Source organism: Thrips palmi, unplaced genomic scaffold, assembly GCF_012932325.1.
Source record: "Thrips palmi isolate BJ-2018 unplaced genomic scaffold, TpBJ-2018v1 HiC_scaffold_1, whole genome shotgun sequence".
Taxonomy (NCBI): Eukaryota; Metazoa; Arthropoda; class Insecta; order Thysanoptera; family Thripidae; genus Thrips; species Thrips palmi.
Window position 1 is genome coordinate 8,979,365 of NW_023144620.1, and position 27,336 is coordinate 9,006,700.

A 27,336-nucleotide genomic window follows, 5' to 3' on the forward strand; every position below is an offset into this window, starting at 1 on the left:
TACAGCCAAATTTAAGTTTGTTTCCCCCTCCGACCCAAGTTTTCGGTAGGTAAGACCAAGAGGTGATCTCTAAACGTTTGTTCGAATTAAATCCGAAGTTCAATAAAGCGGCGTGCACCTGAAGCGTACTGTTAATCACGTCGATTTGTCCTCTTGTTCCAGACGCGTAATCACCCACTGGAAATGTCTTAACACGTGTTAAGATAGCGTGCGCCATCATCTGATGGTGTCGCGTGCACCGCGCCATCTGATTGGCCGCGGCTTACACATCTGATTAAAACCTTCAGCACGAACCCCGCCGTAATCCCGCCGCACTTTTCGCCTCGATATTTTCCTCGGCAGCGTGATGAGCCGCCGCGCCGAGAAGAAGAACGGAGGAGCGGCAGCGGCGGTGACCAGGACGGCGACGACAGAAGAAAGAGAGAGCATTCCAAGTTTAAAGGGCGACAAGGCGGAGCAACAGAGACGACGCGCGGGGCGGGCGGGGCGGGGCGGGGCGAGCGAGAGAGAGAGACTGTTTAGCTTAGCGGAGTGCGGTGCGGAGTGTGCCTGCCTGCCGGGCGGCCCGCCAGGCGGCCTGCCGGGCCTGCCGAGTGGGCTCGGTGCTCGCGGCCCGAAGCCTGGCCTGCCGCCACACCGCCACACCGCCGCCGCCTGCTGCCGCTGCCTCTGCCTCTGCCTCAGTGCGTCAGTGCTCGTTGAGCCGGACGGTCGCCCTCGCCTCGACTCCCGCCGAGCCGAGCCGAGTCGAGCTTCCCGAGAGCAGCGTCGAGCCGTGCCGAGCCGAGCGCGCGGAGCCGAGCCGGCGAGAGAGGGAGGAGGTGGTGGTGTCGTCGCCGCGGTGTGGCGGACGAGCGTCGCGGTGCAAGCCGTCGCCGAGGTGACGCCGATGCGCGAAGCGCGAACAGTGCCAGTGCAGTGACAACACACTTATGGGATTTACCTGCCGCCTTGGACGTCATTGACAGCTTGGATACGAACGAGTCTAAGGTGAGCGCGATGACACCTGCCGCGGGCTCCACGGCCCCACTGTAGGGCCCCGCGGCCCCGGCGCCCCACGCCGGCCTTGATCGCGGATTCGCATGTTTATTCCTTTGTAGGCGCCGCTGGCATAGTTCCCGTATGATACACATTCCTTTATGCGGGGGTGCTTTAACCCCTCCCCCTCCACTTCTGACTTCCCCCGCCGCCGCCGGTGCTCGGCGAGCCCCCGGACCCCCCCTGCCTTCGCCAGCCCCCGCTCGTTCGCTCTCGCTCTGCCCGGCATAACTCCTTTGTCCGCGCTGCTCTCTCTTTGTTTGGCGCGCCAGCTGGAGCTGGAGCCTATGGCTGGAGCCTATGGCTGGAGCGGAGCAATGCCGTGACAGGTCCTGGAGAGTCCTGCGGAGTCCTGGAGAGTCCTGGAGAGTCCTGGAGAGTCCTGCGGGAAGGAGGGCTTGACACCGGCCGCTCCAGCGTGCTCCAGCCCCGGGCCGATTAGCTGGAATTGAAGGACGCATTAGGCTTGGCCGGCAAGCAGACGCCCCCCTCCGACTCCAGGACTCCGGCCAGTCGTCCTGGCCGCGCCGCGCCGTGCCGCTCGCCCCCTAGAGTTCGTTCGCTTTCTCTGGACACAACATCGACTCCGGTCAGGACGATCCATTAGAGCGCGGGGGTGGGGGGAAGGAGTAGGCCGGGTGACGGGTTACATACCGCTATGATGGTCCCACCCAATTGGCGCGGAGGGACCGAAGATCGACGCCCGTCGGAGCCCAATGCCCTTTTACTTCCATCTAGACTGGTAGACGGTTTCTTATCGACCGAACTCTCCTGCGAGCTGTGTCCATATTTCATTGTCAACTCCCTTGCGCCCCGCCGCCCCGCCGCCCCGCCGCCCCTCCCACCCTCGCCCCCTCCACCGCCGGCACCAAAGCAAGGGCTCCAAGGCCGGGATGGGCGGGGCGGGGCGGAGAGGGACTTGGTTATACTTGTTTTGTAGCACCACCGAAGCTTTACACCATTTCGGCCCCTTTCCCATGCGTGGCCGTGGTGGTGGTGTGGGTGGCGTGCGTGTGTTCAAGTTTCGCGGATGCCGGAAAATGTTTGCTCACCTCGTGGGGGCCGTTGGCCGTTACACACAACAAAGTGTGCTCCCAGATTTCCGCTATCCGCAACCCTACTTAATTTCGGCCACTTCGCGGGAAAGTTATCGGCAAAGTCCACTTGATGCCCTTACCCCACGCGCACGCACGCGCGCGCACCCCCTCCCCTCCCCTTTTCCTCATTGGCCGCGCTGCCCGCGCAGCCCGCGCAGTGCCTCGGCGTTACGTGCTGTAATCTGATAACGGCAGGGATGCCCGGCCGGCCCGGCCCGCGGTGCCAATTGTTTCACTTGTTGGGGCGGACGGAGCCGGCGGCACCAGCCGGAGGCATAACCTCGCCAGGTGTTAAAACTCGGGTTGAAACTCGGGTTAGGCATTGGAACCTGGGTCAGGTGGATTCAAGCCCTGTGGCCGAGTGGTCCTGAAAACCCCGCCCGGGTGGTGTTCGAACCGGGTTGTCGTGAAACCCGGTCGAGACTTGGAAACCCTGAAACCCGGGTTTGTGACGCCACTGCAATTGTCCAAGTCCGTTTGTTGCATGCGCCGGGCGTCGGCGGGCGTCGGCGTGCGGCTCTGACGTGTGCACTGGTACGCTGCGAGTACAGTGCCGCGGCGTGGCGTGGCCTGGCGCGGCCGGCCAGTCTCCGGGGCGACCTTGCACAGAGGCAGAGGGAAGTGACGGCGCCGAGCGGCCGGCCTGGCTCGGCCTGGCTGGCCTGGCCTGCTGGTTGCGTCACGGACCCAGGCCGGCGATGCAGTCTCAAAAACGCCAACGTCAAACGTCCCGGTGACCAAGCGGGCACGGGGGAATCACGTCCTGGAGTAAGTCCCGTGTCGACGCAGCGCACAGTGGGCCAGAAGACCGGCCAAAACTCCAGACGCGTTTTGAGCTCCAGACGGGCTGAATGGGACTCGAACCGAACGTGTGACCCCACCAATGGTTTCCTCGTTCGGAGAGCAATCCATTGGTGGGGTCACACGCTCGATTCGAGTCCCATTTAGCGACTCTGGAGCTCAAAACACGTCCGGGACTTGGGCCACCTCCAGCGGTCTTCTGGCCCACTGTGCCACCCCGGGCTCCTAGAACCGCGCCGTGATGTGTGACCGTGCGTGCCTCTTTCCCCGCGTCGCCGCGTCGCCGTGTCACGCCCAGGACTCATCGGTGCTTATCTCCGAGATGCATGCCCTGATCTGGGGCTCTGGGAGTACGTAGCGGTCCGGGCCGGTACGGAGCGGTGAGCCCGCTGAGCCTGGAACTCCAGGATGTGCTCCAGGACGGATCCTGGAATCCCTCCGCCAGGTTCATTCCCCGGGAATCCTTGAGGCGCGGCGGCGCGGCGGCGCGGCGGCACGTGTGGGTCCTGGTCTCACCGCCGGGCCGCCGGGCTCGGCGTCGGCAGCCTTGGCTTGACAAGGTGGCGACCCTGATCGGCCGTCGGCTTGCCGTCGGCTTGCCGGGGAACGCGAAGGCGCAACGCACTCGGCGCTGTCAGGACGTCAGGACGCCGTCAGGACGCCTTCAGCATCGAGCCGTGCTCGCTGCACCAGCAGGGTGAGCAGGGCGGGGCTCCGGGCGCGGCCCCCGCAGCCGGAAATCTTTGCTGGAAACTTCCCGGAGGACGGTCGGCAGGACGGCACGGCGCAGGGTGCGCAGGGGGTGTCGGAACAGGGCCGGGCGCAGCGCCGCCGCCGCCGCCGCCTCGGCGCGCAGGGAGTGAGGGAGAGAGAACCGCGAGCCAGAAAGAGAGCGAAAAGAACGCCGCCGCGGAGCGAGCGCGCCGGCGAGTTTGAATGAAATCAAGTCAGAAAGTGGAACGCTCCCACCGCGGTGTTGGTGGTGTTGGTACGTCCGACCACCGCGGTGGTCTCTGGCCTGGGCGCGCCAGGGCACGGCGGCCGCTCCGCTTGTCTCTATTTTCTTGTTCCTCTTCTCCTCGCCGCGGCGTGCCGCGCCGTGCCGCGCCTCGCCGTGACGGTGAGAACTCCACGACGTCCGCCTGCTTCGCCTGCTTGACGATGAGTCCCTCCTGCGCCTTATGCCCTCCAATACCGTGCGCGCCGAGGTATTCCAATGAGTCACACGCACACACACGCACGCAGGGCGCTCACAAACACACAGAGGGCACCGGCGGCAGCGGCGGGGCGCGGGTGGGGGGAGGAGAGCCCAGGGGAGAGCCGAGCGGAGCTTCTTCTTTGTTGTGAAGGATGCCCCGCGCGCGCATGAGAGAGAGAGAGAGAGAGAGAGGGGAAACAGTCGGGCGAGGAGGACGGAGAAAGAGAGGCGGAGGAAGAGGGAGTGTAGCGAGATGGAAACAGCGATAATGACGCGCGCGTTTACTTGTGCAACCAGCCACACACACACACACGCACACTCACAGTGACGTCAAAGCGGCGTCCGTCCGACCGGGCAGTGCCGTCGGTCGGACGGCGTCGTCCAGGCGCCGCGGCGCTTCGGTTTGTCACTCGAAAGAGTGCGCGTCGCGCTGGTCGCGCTACCCGGCGTCGCGCTTCGCCCTCATCGGCCATCGATTACACGACAAGGAGGAGGGGAGGCGGAGGGAGAGGGGAGCCGAGCCCGGTCGTAAAACATCTCCGTTGTAGCCACATATTTGTGGGGGCAAGCGGGGCGACGCACGGCGACGCGAGCCCGGCCACGGAGGGGACCACGGCGAGCACGGCGTGCTTGCAGGTCGTTGTGCAGCAGCGCCCAATAGGCGTCGCAGCGATGGGGTCCATTCGTCAGGGTCGCGTTGTGTCCTGGACGAGTGAGCGAGCGAGGCGGGGGAGGAGAGGAGGGAAGGGAGGGAGGCGGCGGGGAGGGCTAAATGCTCTCAGGCTGGCTGCCCGCTGGCTGCCTGCTGGCTGGGTGGCTGGTTCTCGCTGCTGGATATAACTCGGGCCGACGCGCCGCCAAGGAGGGCACGTCCTGCAAGGACCTGCAAGGACCTCCCGATTTTCAGTGACCCCTCCGTGTTTGTTTTCAGTATAACAACCCGGCCCAGTCGAAGGTGTGCCCCTTAGCGACATGCTGTTCATGTCTCATCCCCGGCCACGTCGTCGCCGTCTTCAAGTTCAAATCGGGCCTCGGCCGCGGTGCGGCGCCTCGGCGCCGAGGCCGAGCGATCGAGTAACATTCTGGTCGAATTTCGGCTAGCCCGCGGGCCACGTCGTGGGCCGGCCGGCGGGCAGGCTGCCGAATCGCTGCTTGTTTTCTCTTTCATCCGATCCGCCGCGTATCCGCCGCCTCCTCTGCCGAGCCGCGCCGTGGCGAGCCGCGCGCTCGTCAGGCTCGGCAGCGCTACAGACGGGGAGGGAGCGTGTGCGAGGAAGACACTGGGACTGTCTGGCGGGTCCAGAGACGTCCAGGGAAGGGGGGCAGGTGCCAGCATCTTTACAATGCGTCGCCTACCTGGGCACGCCACGGCACGCCACGGCACGGCACCCCGACAACCTCATTGACAGCCCGTGTCCTGGCAGTGCCCTGGCAGTGCCCTGGCCATGACCCCCTCCACCGCGTACCACCGCACGACGCGCCCTCCGGGCTGGCCTACATTTAGGGGCGGGCGGCGGGGGCGGGGGCGTGGGACTGACTGTAGGGGCGGCATGGCAAGAAAGTGCCGTGTCCCCGCCCCCAGCCGCCCCCAGCCGCCGTGCCCGCCCCTTTGGAGCGTCTCTTTATTTAAGTTTAAAAGTCTCGAATTAAAGAGACGTGGCTTATCACGGCCGGCCGCGGCGGGCCGAGGTTTTGGGGTCAGTTTGGCGCCGGCGTGGCGGAGCGGCGGCGGCGCGGCCGTGGCGTTCCAGCAAGGGAGGTGCCGCCCTCACCTGTGCTTGTCACGTGGCTCGGCAGGGCCGCCAGGGCCGCCAGGACTCCGGGTTATTGGCGGAGGATGTAGTATTCAAATGGGGCAGACGTGCTCGCGCGCTCGCGGCCGGGGATTCAGTTTGAATCTCAAATGCAGTCCGCCCCCCCCCACACCTTTATCCTTCCGTTGTGTGCTCGCCCGGCGCTTCCTCTCCGTCTCTCTCTTTCTCTTTCTCTCTCTCTCTCTCTCTCTCTCTCTCTCTCTCTCTCTCTCTCTCTCTCTCTCTCTCTCTCCCTCTCCCTCTCTCTCTCCCTCTCTCTCTCGTCGGCTTGCTTACCGCTTGCATCGCCCCGAGGGGACAATGGAGATGGACACTACTCGGCCAGTCAGCCACCCGTGCGATTTGATATGCGACTTGATCTGCAAGTTGATCGGCGGCGGCGGGTTGATCTGCGAGTTGATCTGAAGGTCAATGGAGTTGGCAGAGGACACGCGAAGTGCCTTGCGCCTCCTTGCGCCGCCCTGCGCCCTCCGCATTGACCTGTCGCCCTGTCCGCCGCCCCTGGGCTTGCCCCTGGGGCCTGCGCTCGGGCGCGCTCCAAGTAGATCACCTCAGCGGCTGGACTGGCTTTCGGCCTCTGCCGGGGTGGGGGCCTGCTCGGCCTGCTCGCCCTGCTGCATGTCGGTCAGCCTCTCGCCGCACCGACGCCCAGCCGACGCCACTGACGCAACGCGCGCGACGCCCGAAGGCTGGGCCGGACCACGCCGCGCCCCGCTCCGTCTCCCTCGCGCTCTCGCGGCGCGCCGTGAGGCCCGCCGTGAGGCCCGCGAGGGTGCGAGCGAGACAGAGACACTTCGGAGCCAGCCTGGCGGTCTACGATCGCCTTCACTCGCCGCCGGGAGTAGGCCGGCCTGGTCTAGCCTGGCCTGGGTGTGTCTTCCTCCTCGAAATCCGAGCCTCGCGGTTTTGCACTGCCGCCCGGTGACGCCCAGGCAGGCCAACGTGACGACGGGGCAGCCACTGTTTCCTCGGTCCTGGACTCCAGGACCGCGCGGCCCAGCCAAGGCCGTCCAAGGCCGTCTGCCTCGGCGCCGCCTCGCCGTGCTTCGCCGCTTTGGCTTGGCGGCGTCACACTTAGTTTGTCCCCTGCGGTTTGGGCTTCATTTTCGCTCGGACGGGGCGGGGCGGGGTGGCACGCTCCATACGGCGCGAGTTTCCAGGGCCGCGCCGCGCCCATCCTGGAACGCCCTGGAACGCCGGGGAACACTCTGGAAGCGAGTAGAAAGTGTCAAAAAGTTGCGGTTACGTGAGTGCCCCGCTGCTTCGCTGCGCGCCGCGGTCGCGACGACGTCGGGACGGTGGCAGCCCTGGTGGGGCCGGGCGGAGCAGAGGTGTGATCGCGTCGTCGTCGCGCGGTTTCATTTTCCGAAGCTCTGCTCCCCGCCAGTCGCTTTCGTCGCTCTGTCTCGCTCGCACCTTCACGGGGCGCCCCATGACTGCGAGAGAGACAGAGCGACGAAAACGACTCTCGGAATCAGTCTGCTGCTGCCCGCATTTGGCCACCCTCCTCTGCGAGGGAAGAACGTTGGTGCGTGTAGGGTTCTGTAAACCGGCACCCCTCCCCCTCTTGCCGCTGCAGCTCGGCTTGGCTCGCCTACTTTATACACAAAATAGTCTGGAGTCTGTAACCGTAGTTCTGGAGTCGCGAGGGCGGCGGAGGAAGTGAGCAGCCTCTCGGCCATTTCCTCCCCGGGTGAGAGGGAGGGCGTGAGAGGGGAAGGGGCAGCAGTTAACTAGGTGGTCGCAGTAAACTATCAAATCGGCCAAGCTCTGCCGCGCGGGTCGCGCCGTGCTGTGCCGTGCTGTGCCGTGCTACGGGGCCGTGTGGGGCCGTTTTGGAGGTCACTTCTTTGGTGCCCCACCACGGTCCGCCACTCCGCGCTCCGCGCCACGCCGCGCCACGCCCCCACTCCTCTCGAGCTGCTCTCGAAGCGTATCTCCGCGCGCCGCCGCAGAGAAGACTAAAGAAAATCCGGGGAGCGCATGTTTTGGCCGCGCCAGCCGCGCCACTGCTTGCCAAGTGGTTGTTGCATTTGCCAGCCTCAGGGCAGCCCAGCATAGCCCAGCCTAGTCGCATACAAATGGACCCAATTTGTAAAGGTAACGAAACGCACGGCCGCGGACGGACCTGACTCGCCGAGCCGGGATTTGATTTGATCCCCCCGCCGCGGCGCGCCGCCTACCGTGTTGTTTTCTCGGCTAAAGACCCCGAGAGGCTCCGGTCGGGGGTTCAAACACCAGCGGGCTCGATTTTTTCTCTCTTTAGCAGACGATGCATAACGTAAAGGACTCTCGATAGCAATGCAGTGCAGCAGAATGCATGGACAAACATTTCCTCCGCTGTATACGTTAGCGCTATAAAGTTTTTTCCGTACAGTGATTGTGAGCTGCGAGTAATGCCCCTTTATGGAGCGGCCGGGCCGGGCCGGGCCGGGAGGCAACACCGAAACTAATTATTTATTTAAGATGCTCACGCTGCTCCGTATTGTAATTGGGGGGGAGGCCCTCGGAGGAAGGCTGTGACGTCCGATTCGATTCGTCGGCTTGCTTCGGAGAAGGCGGAGGTGCTCGTGGGGCGCGCGGGGTCGCGGGTCGGGGGCCTCTGGGCCCGCTGAGACTCCACGACCGACTCAACTGACTGCAGAAGAGCGACCGGGTCGGCCGAGGCCGGGGCTGCGAGGCACACTGCGAGGCCGACGGAGCAATGCCAGTACGGTCATTGGCCAGTGAAGGCTGCGCGCCAGTGCCTACAGTGCCGTGCCACCGAGCTGCCGCCGCTGCCGCTGCCAGTGCCGTGGTCGCAGACAGCTTCTCGATAACGCGTGGCACGCCACGGCCCGGCTCGGCCCGGCCCGGCTCGGCTCGGCCCGCAGCGCCACCCATTTGGCTGTCCCGGCTCGGCTCGGCTCGGCCCGGCTCGGCCGCCATGCAGCCCAGCCAGCCATCGCGACACCTTGAACCAGTCGGTGTGCGACGCACTGCGTGTCTGTGTGTGTGTGCGCCGGGATTCCCTCCGCGGGGGAGGGCGGGGCGGGAACACTTCCGATAGGCCTCGTGGGCCGGCTGCTGATTCCGTTCAGTGTCGCTCTGTCTCTCTCGCACTCATGGGTCGCTGCGTGCTGGTGCGAGAGGCCTGCCCGGCGGCGGGGCTCGGCGGGGACTGTACCAGAGGAATGACCCCGTGTCCTTTGTAGGTGGCTGGGTGGCTGGCTTGGTCGTGGAGCCCTCTTTACCGGCTGGCTCGCCTCGCCACCTTCATTACGCGCTGCTTTTCCTCATTGAAAAGTCTTGCCTCGCTATTGGAAATCGCTGCGGCAGCGTGGGGCAGCCTCCCCGCGGACGAGCGGCAAATTATCGGTTTTCCCTGGGATGCTTGGTGTTGTTGTTGTCGTCGTCGTCGTTGTTGTTGTTGTTGTTGTTGTTGTTGTTGAGCAGCGCGAGCAGCGCCACCCCGATTCGCGGCCCCTCCCCCCTCCCCCTTCCAGTGGCCTCGGCCCCGCGGCCTCCATACTCCCCGGGCGCAACAAGACTCCATAACCGTTTACACTCCCAAGGTGATGCCCGGCCGGCCGCCAGGCAGCCCGGTTCGGAAACGGGGGCCTTCCCGACGGAGGCTAACCCAGTGACCCCTAACGCGAATCGGCCGCCACCGGGAGTCGAACCCGGGCCAGCGGTGGATTCGCGTGGCTTCACCCGCCACGGCTGAGCTTTCGCACCGCCATATTACGCAAACGCGTTGCTCGTCGCGGCGCGTGTGCGCAGTGTAGTGGACGGTTCGGCCGACGTAGCGAAACCGGCGACGCCCCGGCCGTCAGCGCCCCGGCAGCGCCGACCACGCCCCGCCGGTCCTCCCCGTCAGCTGCTCGCCGACCACTCGGACGTACGACTCGACTGCGCTGCCGCGCTCACGCGGCGGGGCACGCGCAGAGGCGGTCGAAACAAAAGCAAGAGCCAAAAGGCGGCCAAAAGCCGCACCGGTGGCCGTGGCGAGCGTGGCGAGCGTGGCGGTCGGGGTGTCCGATCTTCAGCAGCAGCCCGGCGACACAGTGACGTTTATAGACTGGCACGCCCCGCCCCACCCCGTCCCGCCCCGCCCCGCAGACGCGCCTAATCGCCCGGTTATCTCTGGCCCGGTTTTTCTCGCTGCTTTTGTCGCCGGGCAAGTCGAGTCATGAGCGCTGCGCGCTGCAGCCAGTCTCTTGCCGGGCGAGACCGTGTCAGCGCCCTGGCGGCCTCCATGGCCTCTACCATCTTCATGTCCTCCACGCCCTCCAAGACCTCCATGGCCTTCACGGGCCTCCACCATCTTCATGTCCTCCACGCCCTCCAAGACCTCCATGGCCTTCACGGGCCTCCACCAACTTCATGTCCTCCACGCCCCCCAAGGCCTCCATGACCTCCATGGCCTTCACGGCCTCCACCACCTTCATGGCCTCCACGACCTCCAAGGCCTCCATGACCACCATGGCCTCCTCGCCCGGCCCACAGGCGCGGCCTTCTGGCTGGCCCACTGGGCGCAAGAGGCGCTGTGCCCTGGCTGTGCCCCATCGGGTCAGAGCCTGCTAAATAATCCAAGTACCAAACTGGCCGTCCTCTCGACGTTGGGCCCGTTGGCCCGGTCGGGGCGAAGGTGGAGGTGGAGGTGGGCCCAAGGCCCAAGGCCACCGTGTCTGCACAAGCGGACTGGTTTGTGCGAGGGAAGGGAGGCCAGCCTGGACATTACACACACACACACTCTCGGGCGCGCGCGCACACACTCGCACAGACACATTGGTGATGACGTACTGTGACATCGCACTTGCTGATATGCATCTCATTGCCATAACCGCCGGACTGCCACCAGGGTGCCGGCTAAGCCGATCCGTGCCGAGCCCAGCCGATCGGCGTCGTGACAGGTCGCTGCTTGGCGGCGCGGCGGCTCGTCGGCTCGGCGGCCCCTCCCCCAACCCGATGCCAGCCTGCCAGCCGATCACGGAGTGGCACGGAGTGGCGCGGCGCGGCCGACCGATTAACATTTTGATGACATGAATGTCCCCAGGCGGCGCGGCACGGCGCGGCAGCCAGCGGCAGTGCCGTCGCCTAAATAATATCTTGATCAGCGTTTTGCTGTTATTGGCGAATAAATTAGACCCTGCAGAACGCTGTGCAACTCGCCGAAGTCTTCCGAAATGCGCGGCGCGGCCTCCACGGCGCTGCTCCGCTGCCGGGGCGGCGGGGCGTTGTGGGGCAGCAACGGGATGGCATCCTTCGGCCAACGGGCCAACAGCTTGTCAAGACACTTGAGGGAGGGGGGGCGGAGGGGGGACCGTTTGGCGGCGACGCTGATGTCCATTTGGGCCCCACCCCGGCGCCGAGCGACGCAGAGCAGCGCGCCGAGCACACCGCGCCCCCAGCGCCACCCCGCGGAGCCATCCTGCCATTCCGCGATCAGGATTTTGGTCACGACTCGGAGATGGTTAGTTGAGGCTGACGGATGGAGAAGAAGAGGAGGAGGGCGCCTCCTTGCGTGGCGGGGCTGGCGGGGCTGGAGGGGCCCACTCCACCGCGGTATGTAGCACAGCGAGCAGCCCGCCCCGCCCCGCCCCGCCCCGCCCCGCCCCGTCCCGTCCCGCCCCGCCCCGCCCCGCCCCGCCCCGTCCCGCCCCGCCCCGCCCCGCCCCACCGCGGCGCCGCCACTTTCACTCGGCTCCAGCAAACTCCAGCGCGGCGAGGCAGGGAATGCAGCTGGACCCCGGATGGACAAAGTGGACACGGGCATGGACAGCATATTAGGCGGCCGTTAAGCCGTTAAGCGTCGCGTAGCAACGCGTAGCAACGCGTAGCGTGGCCGTTAAGCGCGGCTATTAAGTGTGCCGCCCCCTGGTTAAGCGCCGCACACACACACACACACAAACGCACACACACAAAAGCGCGGCGCCCCCTGGCGTCGGCATAAAGGCCGCCCGGAAAAGAAAGGTTTAGAGCCGTTTTGGCGGTGTGCTGTCCTGGTCCTGCCCTGCTCTGTCCTGCCCCTGGCTTAGACTATCGCCGGCCCGCACGCCCTGCTGTGCAAACACACGGGCCGGGCCGGCCATGGCCTGCCTGGCCTGAGGCTTCCACTCCACAGGGTTATTGCAGGCGAAAAACACGTCGCCCAGTGCGGCGTAGGGCCGCCTGCTTGCCTCTGCGCGTTCATATCAACATGTTTACATTGGGAATGCTGGGCGCGAGCCGAGTGGAGCCGAGTCTTGCGGTGCGCGGCGCGCCGAGCCGAGCCAGGCTCGGCCCAGTCGGACGCCGAGTCGAAAAGTAAGAGGGAAAGGATGCCTTCGGTTCGGTCTGCCCCGACGCGGCCCCGGCCCCGGCCCCGGCCCGGCCGGTCGCGGTGCTTCCCCCTCCCCTCGAAGCAGTGCGAGGCATTTCGAACCGAAACCGCGCGGCTCAGCGGCGCGTCGCGGAGTATACTACTACGTGCTGCAGACTGGTTCCGAGAGTCGCGCTGTCTCTCTCGCACCCATCTGGGACACCTCATGAGCGCGAGAGAGACAGAGGGACGAAAAGCGACTCTCGGAATGGGTCTATACTGCTGCTGTTGCTCGCGGTGTGCGGTGCCTGCTGCCGGCGAATGAAGCCAGTCTAGTCCCCCCCCCTCCCCCGCCCCGCCCCGCATCGCGAAGGAGGCGGAGAGCACCGCGCCTTTCCAGTGTGGGTGTTTTCCGTCCGCAGCCTTCTCGCGGCCGCCACACTCCGAGGATGATTCTGAAGGCCCCGTCGTCGCTCTGTCTCTGTCGCACTCATGCGGGTCACCATGTGAGTGTGGGAGAGAGAGAGAGAGAGAGAGAGAGAGAGAGAGAAGCATCACTGTTCGCGGAATGGGCGCGCGGTGTGGCGGTGTGGCGCATGACTCGCTTGGCGGCCATTGGCGTCCATTCTGCACGCGGTGCCGCCACTGTGTGGAGCGGCGCATAATTGAAAGCGATGCCGTAACCAACGGCGCCAGCGCCAATCCAGTGCAGCAGCGTTAGCAGTGCGGGGTGTAGTACACCGAGTAGTGCCGCGCTTACTACCACACTATACACTGCAGGCCGACAAAAACTTCCTTGGGCGGGCGACGCTACCGACGCGGCGTGGCGCTGCGCGGCACGCGTGACAGCTACGCGCTCACACACACACACACACACACACGCGCCACGCCACGCCCCTCCGCGGGTCCACCGCGGTCCTCCACAGCGCGGCGCCGCGGCATCGCGTGTCCTAAAATAATTCATTGCGCGCCGCTTGCCTCGGCTTGCCGTCGGCTTGCCGTCGGCTTGCCTCGGCTTGCTGTTGCACCGCTGCGCGCAGTGCCGTCGCCCGCCGCCTTTGCCTCAGTCGGCCAGAGAGGCAGGCCCACTGGAGGGAGGGCGCGGCGTCCAGCGTTTCGCACCTACAGTGCAGCCGCGGCCTGCCAAGGACGCCGTCGCGCTGGTGCTCCGATTCGGCCGGTCGGGGCGCCGCGGCGGCATTGCGCTTCGCCGCGGTGCGCGTGGCTGTAGCGTATTTAAACGCGCGGTCGTATTTTGGTCGTCGCCTTCACTTTTGTTTCGCCGCTGCAGCGTTGGCACACGTGCGTCTCTCGCGTCGCCACTCGCAACGCCACTCGCAACGCCACGCCCTCGCGGCCCTCGGGGCGCGGCGCTCGCGCTCGCGGTGACCCCGTCGGCTCGCCGTCGGCGGACACGAGGCCCACTAGGCGACTCGATGCCGCGAGGCTCGTCTTCGTCGCTCCGTCTCTCTCGCACCCAGGCGGGGACGCCGCACCATTGCGAGAGAGACAGTGACGAAAACGGCTCTCGGAATCAGTGCGCAGGCAGGAGAGGACGGCGTCAGGACGGCGTCAGCCTGGAATGTGCATCATCGTCGCGATGCGCTTCCTCGGGGTACATCCGTCGCGTGTCTGCCGGGAGGATGAAGTGGCAGACACACACGCAGACACACACACACACACACAGACACACACACACACAGACACACAAACGCACACACCTCATGAGGAATAACGAGGCGGCGGCGCCCAAAAAACCACAGTGTATGTACACACCGCACGCGGCTGCAGCCCTTACCTTACACTGCTCACACGCGCGCCCTGCGGCCGCCACGGCCAAATCCTCCCCCCCCCCCTTCCTGCCGGGCGTGCTGCCGGGGGCTGGGAGCTGCCGGGGCTGCCGCGTTTATTTCCCTTGTACAGTATTTTCCTCTTTGGCCTCTTTCTCGTTAGACTACTACTCTGATGCCAAAGACGGTGGGGCCCCCCAAACAAGGGCCACAACGCCCCCCCCCTCCCCCTTTCGCTCACAAAAGGGATCCGAGGGGGAGGGGGGCGTGCAGTAGTCAAGTCGGTCCGCGTTGTGTGGGCGTCGCGGGCCCCTTGTTTCCTGCTCCGGACAATTAGGAAATGATGAGGAATATAAGGACGGAGTGGTGTGGTTCAACCAGCGAGGGGGGAGGGGGGCGGATGGAGCGAGCCAGAGCCAACGGGATGCGTTTCAGGTTTCAGCCCCAGAGTGCCGCCGGGCTTGACTGCACTGTTATCATCGCGGCCGTGACGAACGACGCGACCACCATTCTGTCTCTCTCTTTCTCTCTCTCTACTCCCGGCTGTACGTACCCTCTCGCGCATAACGAGCTGCCGAGCGGAGAGAGAGAGAGAGAGAGAGAGAGAGAGAGAGAGAGAGAGAGAGAGAGAGAGAGAGAGAGAGAGAGAGAGAGAGAGAGAGAGAGAGATGGCGCCGCCGAGGGGGTTGCCTACCCATGAGCCACGCGACGGCAGCCTCACGAGTGGGTGTTGCATTGCTGAGCCCCCTCCCCTTGCCTTCCGGCGTGGCAGTGGCGTAGCAGACACAACATTCCGATGGCACACGGCCGCACACGGCACGGCCTCGTGCTGAGGGCGCGCTCCGTCATAGGAACAGATCTGATTGCGTTTGTGTGTATGGCGTGCGTGTGTAAAGGGATGCGGCCGCGCGGAGATAGACGCACCGACACACTGACGCGGACGCATGACGGACGGAGGTTCGAGTGACGCGGCGCCGCCACACTGCTGGCGCTGCTGGCGCTGCTCATGTGCACGGCGGTACGGCGCTATTGTTTTGTTTATCGCGCTTATCGCGGTCACGAATCTCCTCGGCGTGATAACACGCCGCGGAGCCGCGGAGCAACACTTGTAGCCGCCGAGCGCGCCGCGCCGAGCCAACGACCCCTCCTGCCTCCGCCGCGCCGTGCCGTGCCGCGCCGTGCCGTGCCGCGCCGTGCCGGAGGTGGTGGCGCCTCTCGCTGCCCGGAAAATGCAACAAAACGCGCGGAAAAAGAACGAGTCGGAAAAGCGGGAGGCGAGGCCGGCGCTCTGCTCCGCTCTGTTACGCTGCTTTCGGCCATCCGTAAGCCATTAAGCACGGTCGTTAGGCACATCGTTAAGGACGGCCAGGTTGGCTTAACTTTATTAAGGCGTCCTTTGCCTCTTCGATCGACAAGGCGCGGCTGCAGCTGCAAACGGACGGCGTTTGACGGCGTCCTTGCGTGCGGTCAGTCACCGGCCCATTCTGGTGGACCGTTTTCGTCGCTCCGTCTCTCTCGCACTCGCGGGCCGTGCCGTCGGCGTGCGAGAGAGACGGAGCGACCGAACGGTCCTTGGCTCGGCTGGTGACCGCGGGAAGCGCCGCGCGGACGCGAAATTGACGATACGATCGTGGAAAAGAAGGCCGGGCGGGCGGCGGAGGGGGCGCCGGGCCGGCCAGCCAGTGCCGCGGTGCCCCCACTGCGTCAAACGGGCGCGGCACGGCGCGGCACGGCACGGCGCGGCACGGCAGCCTGCCCGCCCCGCCAAGCCAAGCAAGCCGAGCGACCTCCGCGCCGCGCCGCGCCGCCGGCCGTGCGTCGCACTGTTCAAGGTTGGCGAAGGAGATCGGCGGCGGGGCGGGGTGGGGGCAGGGCGGGCAGGGCGTCGGGGGCCTTTTGCTGTGTAGCGATTGAAGGAATCCGATCCGTCCGTCCCGACCAACAACACCGACCCGAACGACGACGAAGACGGCCTGGCGGGGCGGGGCGGGGCGGTCGACTCGAGGGCGTCTTCGACCCAGGAAAGCCCTACGGCTCCGGCGGCCGCCCTGCGGTGTCAAGGACCCGCCCGGGTCACTTTCACGCCGAGTTTGCCTCGGGAGTAAATAGTATTACGAGAATTGTGGCTACGCGTGTCGTGGCGTGTCCTGACGTGTCGTGAAGTGTCCTGAAGTGACTTGTAGTGTCCCGGCGTGTCTCGGCGCGCGTCGCATCCTGCTTACGCAACGCGCCACCACTGCCGCCACGCGCGGCCCAAGTGAAGGTGGCCGCCGATGCACCCGGAACACGCGGCGCCGCGCCGCCAGCAGCAGGCCGACGTCGAAGAGTGCCGCGTCGCTCTGTCTCACTCGCGCCCCCTCTGGACGCCCCATAAACGCGCGAGAGGGAGAGAGTGAAGCAGTGTTGGGAATGAGGCGGCTGGACACCTTTCCCGCGACCCTATCCGACCCGTCCCGTCCTGCCCCGTCCCGACCAACCGGCCGACGACGACGGCGACGCTCGCTCGGCCGCCTGCTCGCCGCGCTCACTACCGAATTTGCCCCATTCCATCTCGGTATTGCAGGGCGTCCTCCCTCTCGCTCCCTCCCTCCCGGCCGTACACTTGCCGAGGGCGCCGCCGAGGGGCCGCAGAGCAAGGGGCTGAGGGTCACGTAGCGGGGCGGGGCGCGGGGGAATAAGGCCAAGGTGGATAGGGGGCCGTCGGCGCCGAGGGACGCCAGCGAGGGTCGCACGCCGCCCAGTCGCCGGCTTGGAGGTCGGCGTCGGCGCTCATCATTCTTTGACGGGGATGTCGCGCCCGTGTGATGCTTCGCGATTGTTCCACCGGGTCAGCCAGCCGGCACCGGGCCGCCTCCTCATCTCCGGACGCCCCGGCCTCGGAGAGATAACGGAGTGAGCCCCGCCCCGCCCCGCCACGCCGCGTCCTCGATTTTGAGGTCCGCCAGCCCCATTCCGATAAACGGCCACGCAAAGTTGGTGCCGCGCCGCCGGTGCCGGAGTCAAGTCCGCCCAGCTTGCCGAGCTCCGGGCTCCAGGGCCGCGGTCCTGGTTCCAGGCTCCAGGACCACCGGGTTGGAGTTCACCGGCCTCTATTAGCCGCCCTTTGCCGGTGCCGCTCCCAAGGGCCCACGGGCCGAAGGGAGGGGGGGGGGGCGGTAAAGCACGGAGCGAGTAGAGCGACGGCAGGGAGGCGGAGAGGTGCCGGTACTCCTTAGCTGCGTTCCGCGGGCCGAGCGGCCGGCAGAGGAAAGGTAACGACAAGCATCAGTGAGAATTACCTGGCGGGTGGGAGGCGAGGCGGCAGTGCGGCGGCAGCGGGGGGCACTTGATGGCCTGCCGGCGGACCGTGTGGCTTCGCCGCGACGCCGCCGCGCCGCCTGTGTCCCACGACGCCGCGCCGCCGCGCCCCGTCACGCCGCGGCCGCGACGCGCGATGTCACGTGACGACAGCCAGCAAATTAACAGCATTTCGGTCTTTAGGTTGCCCGCCGCGCGGTGCACCGACCTCTCATTCAGACTTCGTGTCTGTCTGTCTGTCTGTCTGTCTGTCTGTCTGTCTGTCTGTCTGTCTGTCTGTCTGTCTGTCTGTCTGTCCGTCTCTCCGTCTGACGGACTGCCCGGGGAAGGTCGCGATCCGCCTCGCCAATACGCGCGCCTTGTTTCCGGTTCGCTTTCTTGCTGGCCGTTTCATCAGGGGCCGAAGCCGAGCCGAGCCGGACCGAGCCGAGCCGGACCGAGCCGGACCGAGCCGAGCCGGGCCGGGCTGAGCCGAGTCGAGTCGGTGCGGCTGGCAGTAGGGCGACCGGCTCGGCCCGTTCGTTGCGACGCCGACGCCGGCGGAGCAGCCGTCGGGGCGGTGGCAGTGGTGGGGCGCCGCGGCCGCCGCGAACCGAACGCGGGCAACCGCGAACAGCGCAACAACCTCAACCTTGGCACAGAGGAGTAGAAAGGAAAAGACAAGACTGGGCCTGCACTGCTGGCGGTCTGGCGCTGCCGCCTGGGCTGTGGGGGGCCGACATTAGCGCGACGTCGACGTCACACTCGGGCAGCCCGCCGCGAGCCGCCGTGGCTTGCACTCGCGCGACGCGGCAGGACGCACCTCGCCGCCAAAGCGCGATCCCATCGCCGAGAAGGCGGGGGAGAGCCCCAGTTTGAACGGTCCCCGTCGCTCCCTCTCTCTCGCACCCCTGCGGAACGTCCCGTGAGAGCGGCAGAGACCGCTGCAGCGGGACGCGGCCGCCACACTGTGTGCCACACCGCGGGGAGCAGCCGGCGCAGCGCGGCTCTGCCGAGTATAAAGGCAAAGGCACCAAGGCATCACCGCGAGCACGGCGGGCACGGCGGGCACCGAGACAACCACCGCCGCAGCGTGCAGTTATGCGCAGCCTGCCCCCTCCCCGGCCCCTCCCCGCCCCCCGGGCCGCGCGGGATGGCCTGCGGCCCCTGCGGCCGGCCGGACGCGAACTGTACCGCTGGCATGGCTGTGCAGGGCAGGGCAGGTACCTCTTCTGCCGCCCGGAGATGTTATCGGCCAGCAAGAGCAGCAAGGCGCAGGTCGCCGTCCGCAGCGTCCGCACCTCGCGGCCCTAAGGAGGCGGCCAACAACTGCATTCCAGGCGGAGGCTGCGGCCGCCCCGCCCCGCCCCGCCCCGCCCCGCCCCGCCCGCCCCGCCCCCGCGAGTGCGTCGCCGTCCCCCGTGTCCCCCCGCGTCATCGCCGTCTCGCCGTCGGCGTGCTTGGTAGTTCATTGTTTGTCCGCCGCGCCGTCCGCGGCGCTGCGAACCCTTTCCTCGCTGCGGCACGCCGCGCTCGCCGAGCTCCCCTCTGACATCAGGTTCCTGACCGGACGCCACCCGGCTCCCCCCCCCTCCCCCAACAGGTAGGCTGCACCTTCCTCGCCGTACGAAGCGGAGTGGACTGGACGGTGCCGCGGCTGGCGTGCTGGCGACGGCGAGGGTCAAGTCAAGTGCCCTGCCCCGGTAGCCCGCTTGCCCGGCTTGCCCGCTCCCATGCGCACCGAGCGCACCGAGGCGCGCTCCGCTGAGGCGTGGCCACGGCGAGGCGAGGCACGGCGCGGTGCGGTGCCGCCGTTTGCATAGGCAGCCACAGGGCGCGCGGGGCGTGCCGCGGGGCTGCCGGCGGTCACCTACCGGCTACTCGGCTACGCGTCGGTACTCCCCCCTCCCCCTCCGCCTCTTCCACATCCTGCTCGCTCAGCCACACCGGCCCCCAATCGCTCGCGGCGACGTGTTGCGGCGCACGGCATCACACACGTGCATCACGCACTGCACGGCCTGTGTGTGTGTGTGTGTGTGTGTGTGTGTGTGTGTGTGTGTGTGTGTGTGTGTGTGTGTGCGCGCAATCGACCGGCTGGGCAGCCGAAGACAGACGAAGAGGTCGTTGATTAAAATGATACGCAGGTCGTCTTGGCGGCGCCGCGGCGTTCGATTCGAACATCAACACGCCAGACTGCCGGCCTTGGGTGTCGCGGTGCCGCGGTGCAGTGTGTGAATCGGGTCGCCGAGTGCGCGCCGCGGTGGCGGCGGCGTTCCCCCCTTCCCTCCCCTCCTTTCCCCCTCCCCTCCCTCCCCTCCCTCCCCTCGCCGAGGGATGAATGAAGCACCCACCACTTTCGCACGACATTATGGCTGCGGCTGCCGGGCTGCGCGCTGGCTGCGCGTCATTGCAGTTTATTTGCCGTGGACTTTTGCCCCGCCCCTCTTCCTCCTCTTCCTTCTCGCCCTCCGGCCTCCAGCGCTCCGCGGTGATTAGAACAGCCGCTGCGTCTCCGACGGTCCCCGACGGTCTCCGAGCAGCGCGACTCCTGGCCGCTTTTATCACGCTCGCGGGGCTCCGGCCTTTGTCTCTCTCGCACTCGCGGGGCGTCCGGAAGCGGTGCGAGAGAGACAGAGCGACGAGTTCGCAATCCGCCCGCAGGCTGATCCCGAGAGTCGTAGCTCTGTCTCTCTCGCACTCGTGGGGCGTCGCCTGTAGGTGCGAGAGAGACAGAGCGACGAAAAGGACTCTCGCGGAATGAGTCTGGAGGAGGACGCGCCGCGCGTGGCCTGGAAGGCCTGGAAGGCTGGAAGGCTGGAACGTGGATGGTTCCCCCTCCCCTTTCTGGGTTTCCACGCGACGGGCGCGAGAACAGGTGTCACCTGCAGCTGCGCGCCGCGCTGGTGCACTGGTCGGCGTGGCCGCGGCCATCCGTCCTGCAGCTGCGCGGCCGCCGCGGCACAGTGGGCCAGAAGACCAGTGGAGGCGGCCAAAACTCTAAACGCGTTTTGAGCTCCAGAGTCTCTAAATAGGCCTCGAACCGAACGTGTGACCCCACCAATGGATTGCTCTCCGAGCGAGGAATCCATTGGTGGGGTCACACGCTCGTTTCGAGTCCTGTTTAGCGACTCTGGAGCTCAAAACGCGTCTAGAGTTTTGGCCGCCTCCACTGGTCTTCTGGCCCACTGTGCGCGGATTCATCTCGGGAAAGTGTAACAGGGGCTCGCGGGAAAAAGGAGAAGTGTCCCACTGATGCCGCTGTCCTTATGTGTCCCGGCCGTGCGGCGTGCGCGCTGGGGCGGCGGCGGTGGCGGCGCCTGGGGGCGAGGAGGGGGAGGGGGTTCGCCCCACCGCGACGCCACGCCGCGACGCTCCTCCACGCGTGCGCTGAATATGCGGGTGGGTCACTCCCCCCTCCACCGCCTCCCCACCTCCCTTATCATTACTGAAGCGTTTCCCACCGATGCGCCGCGCCGGGCCAGCCAGGCCAGCCAGGCCGCGCCGGGGTAAAGCGCTTTCCCGGTCAAGCCGGCGGTGGCGCGGTGCCTCGGCGAAGTGATTTCACTGGCTGGCTGCTCTGGCTGACTCAATTACATCGGACGAGCTCACGGCGTCCTCCACCACTACACTGCGGTGGCGGCGCAGCGGCGCGGCCTCGTCCCCGGAGCGAGGCTAGCGAGGCCAATGAAACTCCATTTCGTTTTTAAAACAACAAGGAGTTTGTGTATACTGTGTGCGCGCGCTTCTTGTGTGCGCGCGCTTCTTGTGTGCGCGCGCTTCTTGTGTGCGCGCGCGGGGTGGATGCGTGTAAGAAGCCTTTTGGCATCATTCAAGCGCGTTGCTTGTGTGCGCGCCGCCCTTTCAACTCACTCTCTCCTCCCTCTGGTTCCCTCTCGCCCTCGCGCTCTCACGTCAAACCAAAACCAACTGAGCGACCGACCTCTAATTCATCGAGCCCCTTTTGTACCTCCACCCCGCCCCGGCCCGCCACGGTGAGGAGCAGGGAGAGGGTGACGACCTACTGCTGCCGCCGCGCCGCCACCCCTCGCCAGTCCACGCCTTGCTGATTGTTTGGGGAGTGGCAAGCTTGCATCGCGTTTCCCGCCTCTTGGCGGGGCGGGGCGGGGCGGGTGCACGCAGGCAGGCAGGCTGACAGGAGGCACACGGGCTATTTTGTTGTCTTGATGGCTTGATTTCCTTCCCAAGGAGTTTCCGCGGGAGTTTCGGGGCCGCCGCCGTGCCTTCGCCGAGGTAGTCGTCCTGGACGTGGGGGCGCACGGCGGCTGGGGCGGATGGCTTGGGGATTGATACCGTGTGCGGAACGCGCGGTGCCCCTTTCCGCCGGGACACAGGTCGATAGGACAGCATTATAAGTTGTTGCGTGACTGCAAGGGGCAGGGGGCCTGCCCCGGCCCGGCCCCGCGCAGCCACGACGCACGCTAAAAGAGCCCCCGATTCACTTTCGTATTGGGAAAACGGCGCGCGGTATTGGGAAAAGGCGGCGTGCGGTCGCTGCCGCCGGGCTGGGCCGCTGCGCTGTCGGGGCCGTCGGGGTCGGGGCGGTGCGCGCGCAGTCGAAAACAATGTGGTTACACTGGACACCCCGGCCGGTGGCGCGGCGCTGCGCGGCACTGCGCGGACAACTAGCGGTTAGTTGTCGGGCACGCGGAAACGCGGAAACTCCCACGGGGCCCGGCCGGCCGGCGGGGCCTCTGCCCCTCCGCGTTTTGCATGCGCAGTTAATCGGCCGCGCTGCGATTACTGGGTTACAGCGTAGCGCGTTACAGTGTTACAGTAGCGCGGCACGCGCTTTAGCTTCATTTCATTGACACCGCGCGGCGCTCCCCACCAGGACCGGCGCGCTGTCTCTCTCGCACTCGCGGCTCGTCCCGTGCAGGTGCGAGAGAGGCGGCGGCGGCGGCGCTCTCGGGGCGTCGCGGCGCCGTGACGTCACCGCGGCGCAGTGTGACACTACACTGTGACGACGCCGACTTCTTTATCGCGGTGCGTGATAGCACTGCTGCGCCCCCTCCACCGCCTCCCCGGCCCGGCCCGGCCGGAGATAACGAAGTGACAGGGAGCCGCGACCGGGACGGCCGGGACCGCGAGGGAGTCGGGGCGCTACGCTGCTACGTCGGGACCGCCGCGCTCGGCCGGGCTCGGCTCGGCCCGGCTCGGCCGCGATGAGGGAGTCAGGCCATTTAGTCATAGCAGCTGCCGGGGAGCACGTCGGACTGCTGGCCTGCTTGCTCACTGGCTCTTTGTCGCCCTCCGCGGAGTCGCTGGGAGAGAAAAGGTTAGCTTGCGTGGCCGCCTCGCCCGGCCCGTCCGCGTCCGGCACGCTGGATTATTGGCTTGCCGGGTTTGTTGTTGTTGTTCAGCGCCTTGCGAAGCTTGCGGCGGCGCGGCGGCGCGGTGTAGACTTTCCTGTTCCTGGCCGGCCGTTGGCAGTGTCGTGGTGCGCCGCTTGCCCCGCTTGCGGTGGGCGTCAGGGCCGTCCGGGCCGCCAGGGCGTCGCGTCGTGAAAGCGGCGACAAACGAAAAGGCGACGGATTTTCCCACAGTGCAGTCCCCCGGGTCCCCCGAGTCTCCCCTGTGCTGTACCAGAGACGGGCAGGTTAGGCTGGGTGCCGCGGAAGGGTTAGAGCACCGCGTGATAGACGTGGGCGGCCTCTGTCTTGTCGGAGGCGCGGCCCTGTGATGTAACCTTGATGTGTACTTTATCGCATGCAGCGAGCTGACTCGAGTGTTTGCCTTGTGTTTGCAGATGAAGGAGGCCGTGACCGTGGAGAGGTCGGCGAGGCCCACCATGATCTCGGCCAAGTACCGCCTCAAGGAGGAGCGCCGACGCATGCTGAAGCTGAGCGTCAGCAAGCTGCGGCGCATCGAGGACCCCGAGTCGGCGCTGCGCCGCTCCGTGCTCATCAACAACACGGTGCGGCGGCTGCAGCGCGAGCAGCGGGAGGCGCGCAACCCCGCGCCCGTCAGCGCCGTCAGCGCCGTCACCGAGGCCATGTTCGCGGACGCGGCGGTGACGCCGCTGCGCGACGAGGAGCCCGCCGTCATCACGACGGTCGCCCCCGAGGCCGCCACGCCGAGCCAGGTCCTGGAGGAGCTGGAGGACGTGCTGAGCCAGTTCTACATGCCGCCCACGCCGCGCATGATCACCTCCATCGACGAGGACGAGGCCCGCGACGACGAGGCCTGCAAGCGGTCCGCGTCGTCCTCGCCGCCCCGCGCGGCCTGCCCCTCGGCCTCGGCCTGCCCCTCGCCCGCCAAGCGCCCCCGCCTGGTGGACCGCCTGGTGGACCGCCTGGACGCGGACGACGAGGCGCGCGCCCTGGCCGACCCCACCAACACCCTGGAGGACTTCAAGGACGAGGTGTACCTGCGCTCCAAGCCGCGCGTGCCGCTGGCCAGCGCGCCCTGCGCCAACGCCTGCGAGGACGCGCTGCGCGCCGACTACTGCAGCAGGCGCTACTCACAGTGCGGCACACACACCGGCCACGACAGGGAAAACATCGCGCCCTACTTCGGGGGGCTCATGGCGGCCGACGACTCGCTGGCCGCGGGGCTGGCCGGCGGCGCGGCGGCGGGGCTGGGGGCGGGGCTGGGGGCGGGCCTGGGGGCGGGCCTGGGGGCGGGGGTGAGCCTGCAGCTCCAACACAGCCTGCAGGGCCTGCAGGGCCTGCAGCCCTACAGCTGCAGCCAGGCGCACGGACAGGCGCAGGCCACCCTGCAGTCCGGCATGCAGCACGGCGTGCACGGCCTGGCCTTCCACGGCCTCATGGCCACCATGGAGTCGTGAGGCCTCGGCCCGCCCGGCCACTGCCCGGCCGCCACGCCATGGCACAGTGCCTTCTCAAAGAAAAGCGTCTTGCCGACGCGCGATTCGCAATTTGTACCAAGCAGACTGCCGCAATGAACCATAGCTTGACGATGATGCCTTTTGTATTCGCGTTCGGACCATTCGGACGCGCTGTGTAAAACCAGTTCCCAGCGGGAGTGACGCTCAAAATGATCTTATTTTACCTGTTCCAAGATTGTTTTGGCTGTTGTGAAGCTTTGCTGCCGCTGGGGTTCCTCAAGTGGACCGTTGGCAAGACGTTTTTCATTTCCTCGGCGAGACCACGCGAATGTTCATAAATCTATATATCATTCTATATAAATGCAAATATTATATATATTTGATTTTGGCTGTGAAGTAATGTAAGTCTCTCGTCCTGCTGTGATATGGCTAACATGACCTAACGGGTTCTCAACCGCGTTTGGGTTGTTGACAGCCTGATAAAGGGAGACAACCCCGAGAGCCTGTGAAACTAGTAAGGCCAATTTTGTTAGAGGACCAAATGGGAAGAAAATGGCGAACTGCCGTCACGGACCATGATCGGACCACTGTTAAAATGAATTATCTCGATTCTGATTCGAAAATGTATTAAATCGGCATTCTCTATTGTGTACCAACCTCAAGTGAGAAGTGATTAAAAATGATTTAGGTCTGCAGAGTTTTATCTGCATCTTCTAAAAGTGTTTGCTTCCTTTGGTCCCTGGCCTATGAACACAAGAAAAAAATTATTTAAAAAAATGAGAATATACTGAACAAAAGGCACGGATTTGCTGGTCCATAGTGACGAACAATTCCCTGCAACTTAAATAATATCTCTTCCGTAATTAATTTAAGTGTTTCATGAACTTTCCAATAATTGTTGTAAAAACGGACGGACCCAACCTTGCGACAGCAGGGCGGCCAATGCTGCGTGAGCAGTCAGACGATTTGTTCCATTTAATTGTAAACGAAGAGATTAGTCTAAGTGCCTGAGATCTGAAAGCACGTCATCGGGCTTATCTGCGACTCGGTGACTCTGTGATCGAGTCTCGAAAGGCTCCGGCCGCGGTGCACACGCCATGATTCGGGACGCAGTTTTAGGTCTCGCAATGGAAGCAAGTAGGAAGGGGAACAGACTGATTCCAGTGTAGCGCAGCCAGCGTGCCAGGAAAACCAAACGATGAATTGTCTAGCGTTAAAAATCTCTCCGTTCTTTTGGTTATTGTTTTGTTCCTGGCAGAAGTGTACCCAAGTTTCCCCATGTGCAAAAAAAAATCACGCTTGTTTTCCCATTAGTATTATTATTATTCAGAGTAACTTGCGGGAACTCGCCGCAACGGTCATCTTCCTGTTGCCATCTGCTTTGCGTTTGCGTTGTCCTTGCCGTCCTTGACGGGGGCCGTGTTATTCAAAAGAGGAGGAAAACTGGCAAACCCTGAATCCGGTCGCGCTGAGCCGATCCATCCCCGCCGCGCTGCCGCCCGCCGCCAAAGCGGAGGACAGCAGTGCGGTGCAGGGCTCAGCCGTCGTGGCTCAGCAGCCAGGCTGGCCCAGGCTGGCCGGGCCCAGCCCGTTAGGAGCACTTGGCCTTTTATCTGCCATGTCCTATCTCTTTTGACGCAAACTGTCTAGCTAGCAGGCACCTGACGATGGCACTTTCCGTCAACTATCAGTCATGGAGTCGACGGCTCCTCCTCATTACCCCTTCGGCTCCGAGAGGCGCCGCCACGCGCGTCGTGTCGTGTCGCCGCGTCGCCGTCGAGGTGGCGGCCCCCGTGCCTTCGTCGGCTTACGGACGGCCCCCCGTTCGTCCGCACGCTTTCTCGAGGCGCGGCCGCCACCACGCGTCGGCACACTGTAGTTCTAGTGCTATCTGGCGCACGTGACCGAAGTAGTATCCCCGAAAGACTGCCTACTTATTTTCGTAACCTACCTGTAGTGTGTTTGCTTCCTTTTACGGCCATTTATTTTGTCAATTGTCGGTTTACACGGCGTAGTATGTAGTAGCCTGCGTACGAAACGAACTGAGGAGGAAAGAGGACGGCGGATCGCACGGGACGTGCCTTAAAACTCGAAAATGAGGGCTTTCAATGAAATGTAAGGGTGACGCCATGGAGTCGAACTAGTTGTCCGACTCGGACGGGCAACTCTGGCTCGGCGGCCCGCCCCATTTTTTTTTCCAATTTCGTGGCTTACTTTGCAATCTGTTTTGTAAAATATGTTTGCGAGGGGTAGAAATCGCTGATTTTCCTCCAGCTTTGTAAATATTTTCCAACGCATGAGCAGCTTGGGCACAAGTGTACTATTAATGTTAATCTGTCCCGATTCGGACGACCAATGGCGATAGCGTGTAGAGCAGTTTTCACCAAGTGCTTTCGAAAATGTGCTGCTTTCTGCGTTCGTGCGGTTCGCTCAGTATTTTATAGCAAGAGTGTTTTACAATGTATATCGCTTATATTACGACAGCATTACTAATGTTCTACAATCATAGTTTTAATAATTGTTTTACGTTTATAATCGTCCTGAACCAAAATATGGAAATGTTACCTGGCAATATGAAGGTGCCTCTAAACAACGAAAAAAATAATAAAAAGTCGTACCTGAAAAAACAGAGTCTATTTTACCAAGTCCCCAGAAAATAACATCCACATAAAACGAAATGCACAAAAGGAAACTCTAAAAAAACAAAGCAAAGACGAAAATGACTTTGTCCACTTGTCCCACTTTCACCACTGCGCCACTCCGCGGCAGGCGAGTCGGCCTCTCAAGTGAACCTAACCCAACCAGCGCGTCGCGGCGTCGCGGCGCGCCCGTCCCATCCACCTATCCTATCGACAAGGACTTCGATAAGGGGTCGACCACCTTCCTGTCAAAGGTGAAGGCGAACAGGGCGTAACAAGGGCTGGCACCTCGCCGGAACACCCTGAGGGGCCCGAGGGCTGCCCGAGGGCCTGGGGGCGCGGCCGGCGACCATGGGAGAGGCGGCTGCGCGCTGCAGCGCCACCAACACCGTAGACACGCGGACACGCGGCGTGGACTTGAATTAAAGCAATGAAGTTACGGGCCGTCCGCTGTGTCAACGCCACGGCGCCTCGCCTCGCGACCAGCAGACTCATTCCGAGAGTCGTTTTCGTCGCGCTGTCTCTCTCGCACTCACGGGGCGTGCCCTTGGGGTGCGAGAGGGACAGCGCGACGAAAACGACTCTCGGAATC

General features: G+C 64.8%; 1 protein-coding gene across 2 annotated transcripts; it reads left to right on the plus strand.

Moving 5' to 3' along the window:
• The first annotated feature begins 697 nt into the window (after nucleotides 1-697).
• Nucleotides 698-26,732, plus strand: LOC117640869. 2 transcript variants are annotated; one of them, XM_034377817.1, is made up of 2 exons: nucleotides 698-990; nucleotides 23,065-26,732. In XM_034377817.1, exon 2 carries the CDS (start codon nucleotides 23,065-23,067, stop codon nucleotides 24,103-24,105), a length of 1,041 nt encoding a protein of 346 aa, XP_034233708.1. In that variant the 5' UTR covers nucleotides 698-990; the 3' UTR covers nucleotides 24,106-26,732. The 2 variants fall into 2 exon arrangements, with proteins under 2 accessions (XP_034233708.1, XP_034233717.1); XM_034377826.1 differs by lacking the exon at nucleotides 698-990 and adding an exon at nucleotides 22,423-22,593.
• Nucleotides 26,733-27,336: the final 604 nt, after the last annotated feature.

Excerpts from the sequence above, each read along its gene's own strand:
- LOC117640869 (XM_034377817.1), top strand. The coding sequence starts at position 23,065 with ATGAAGGAGGCCGTGACCGTGGAGAGGTCGGCGAGGCCCACCATGATC.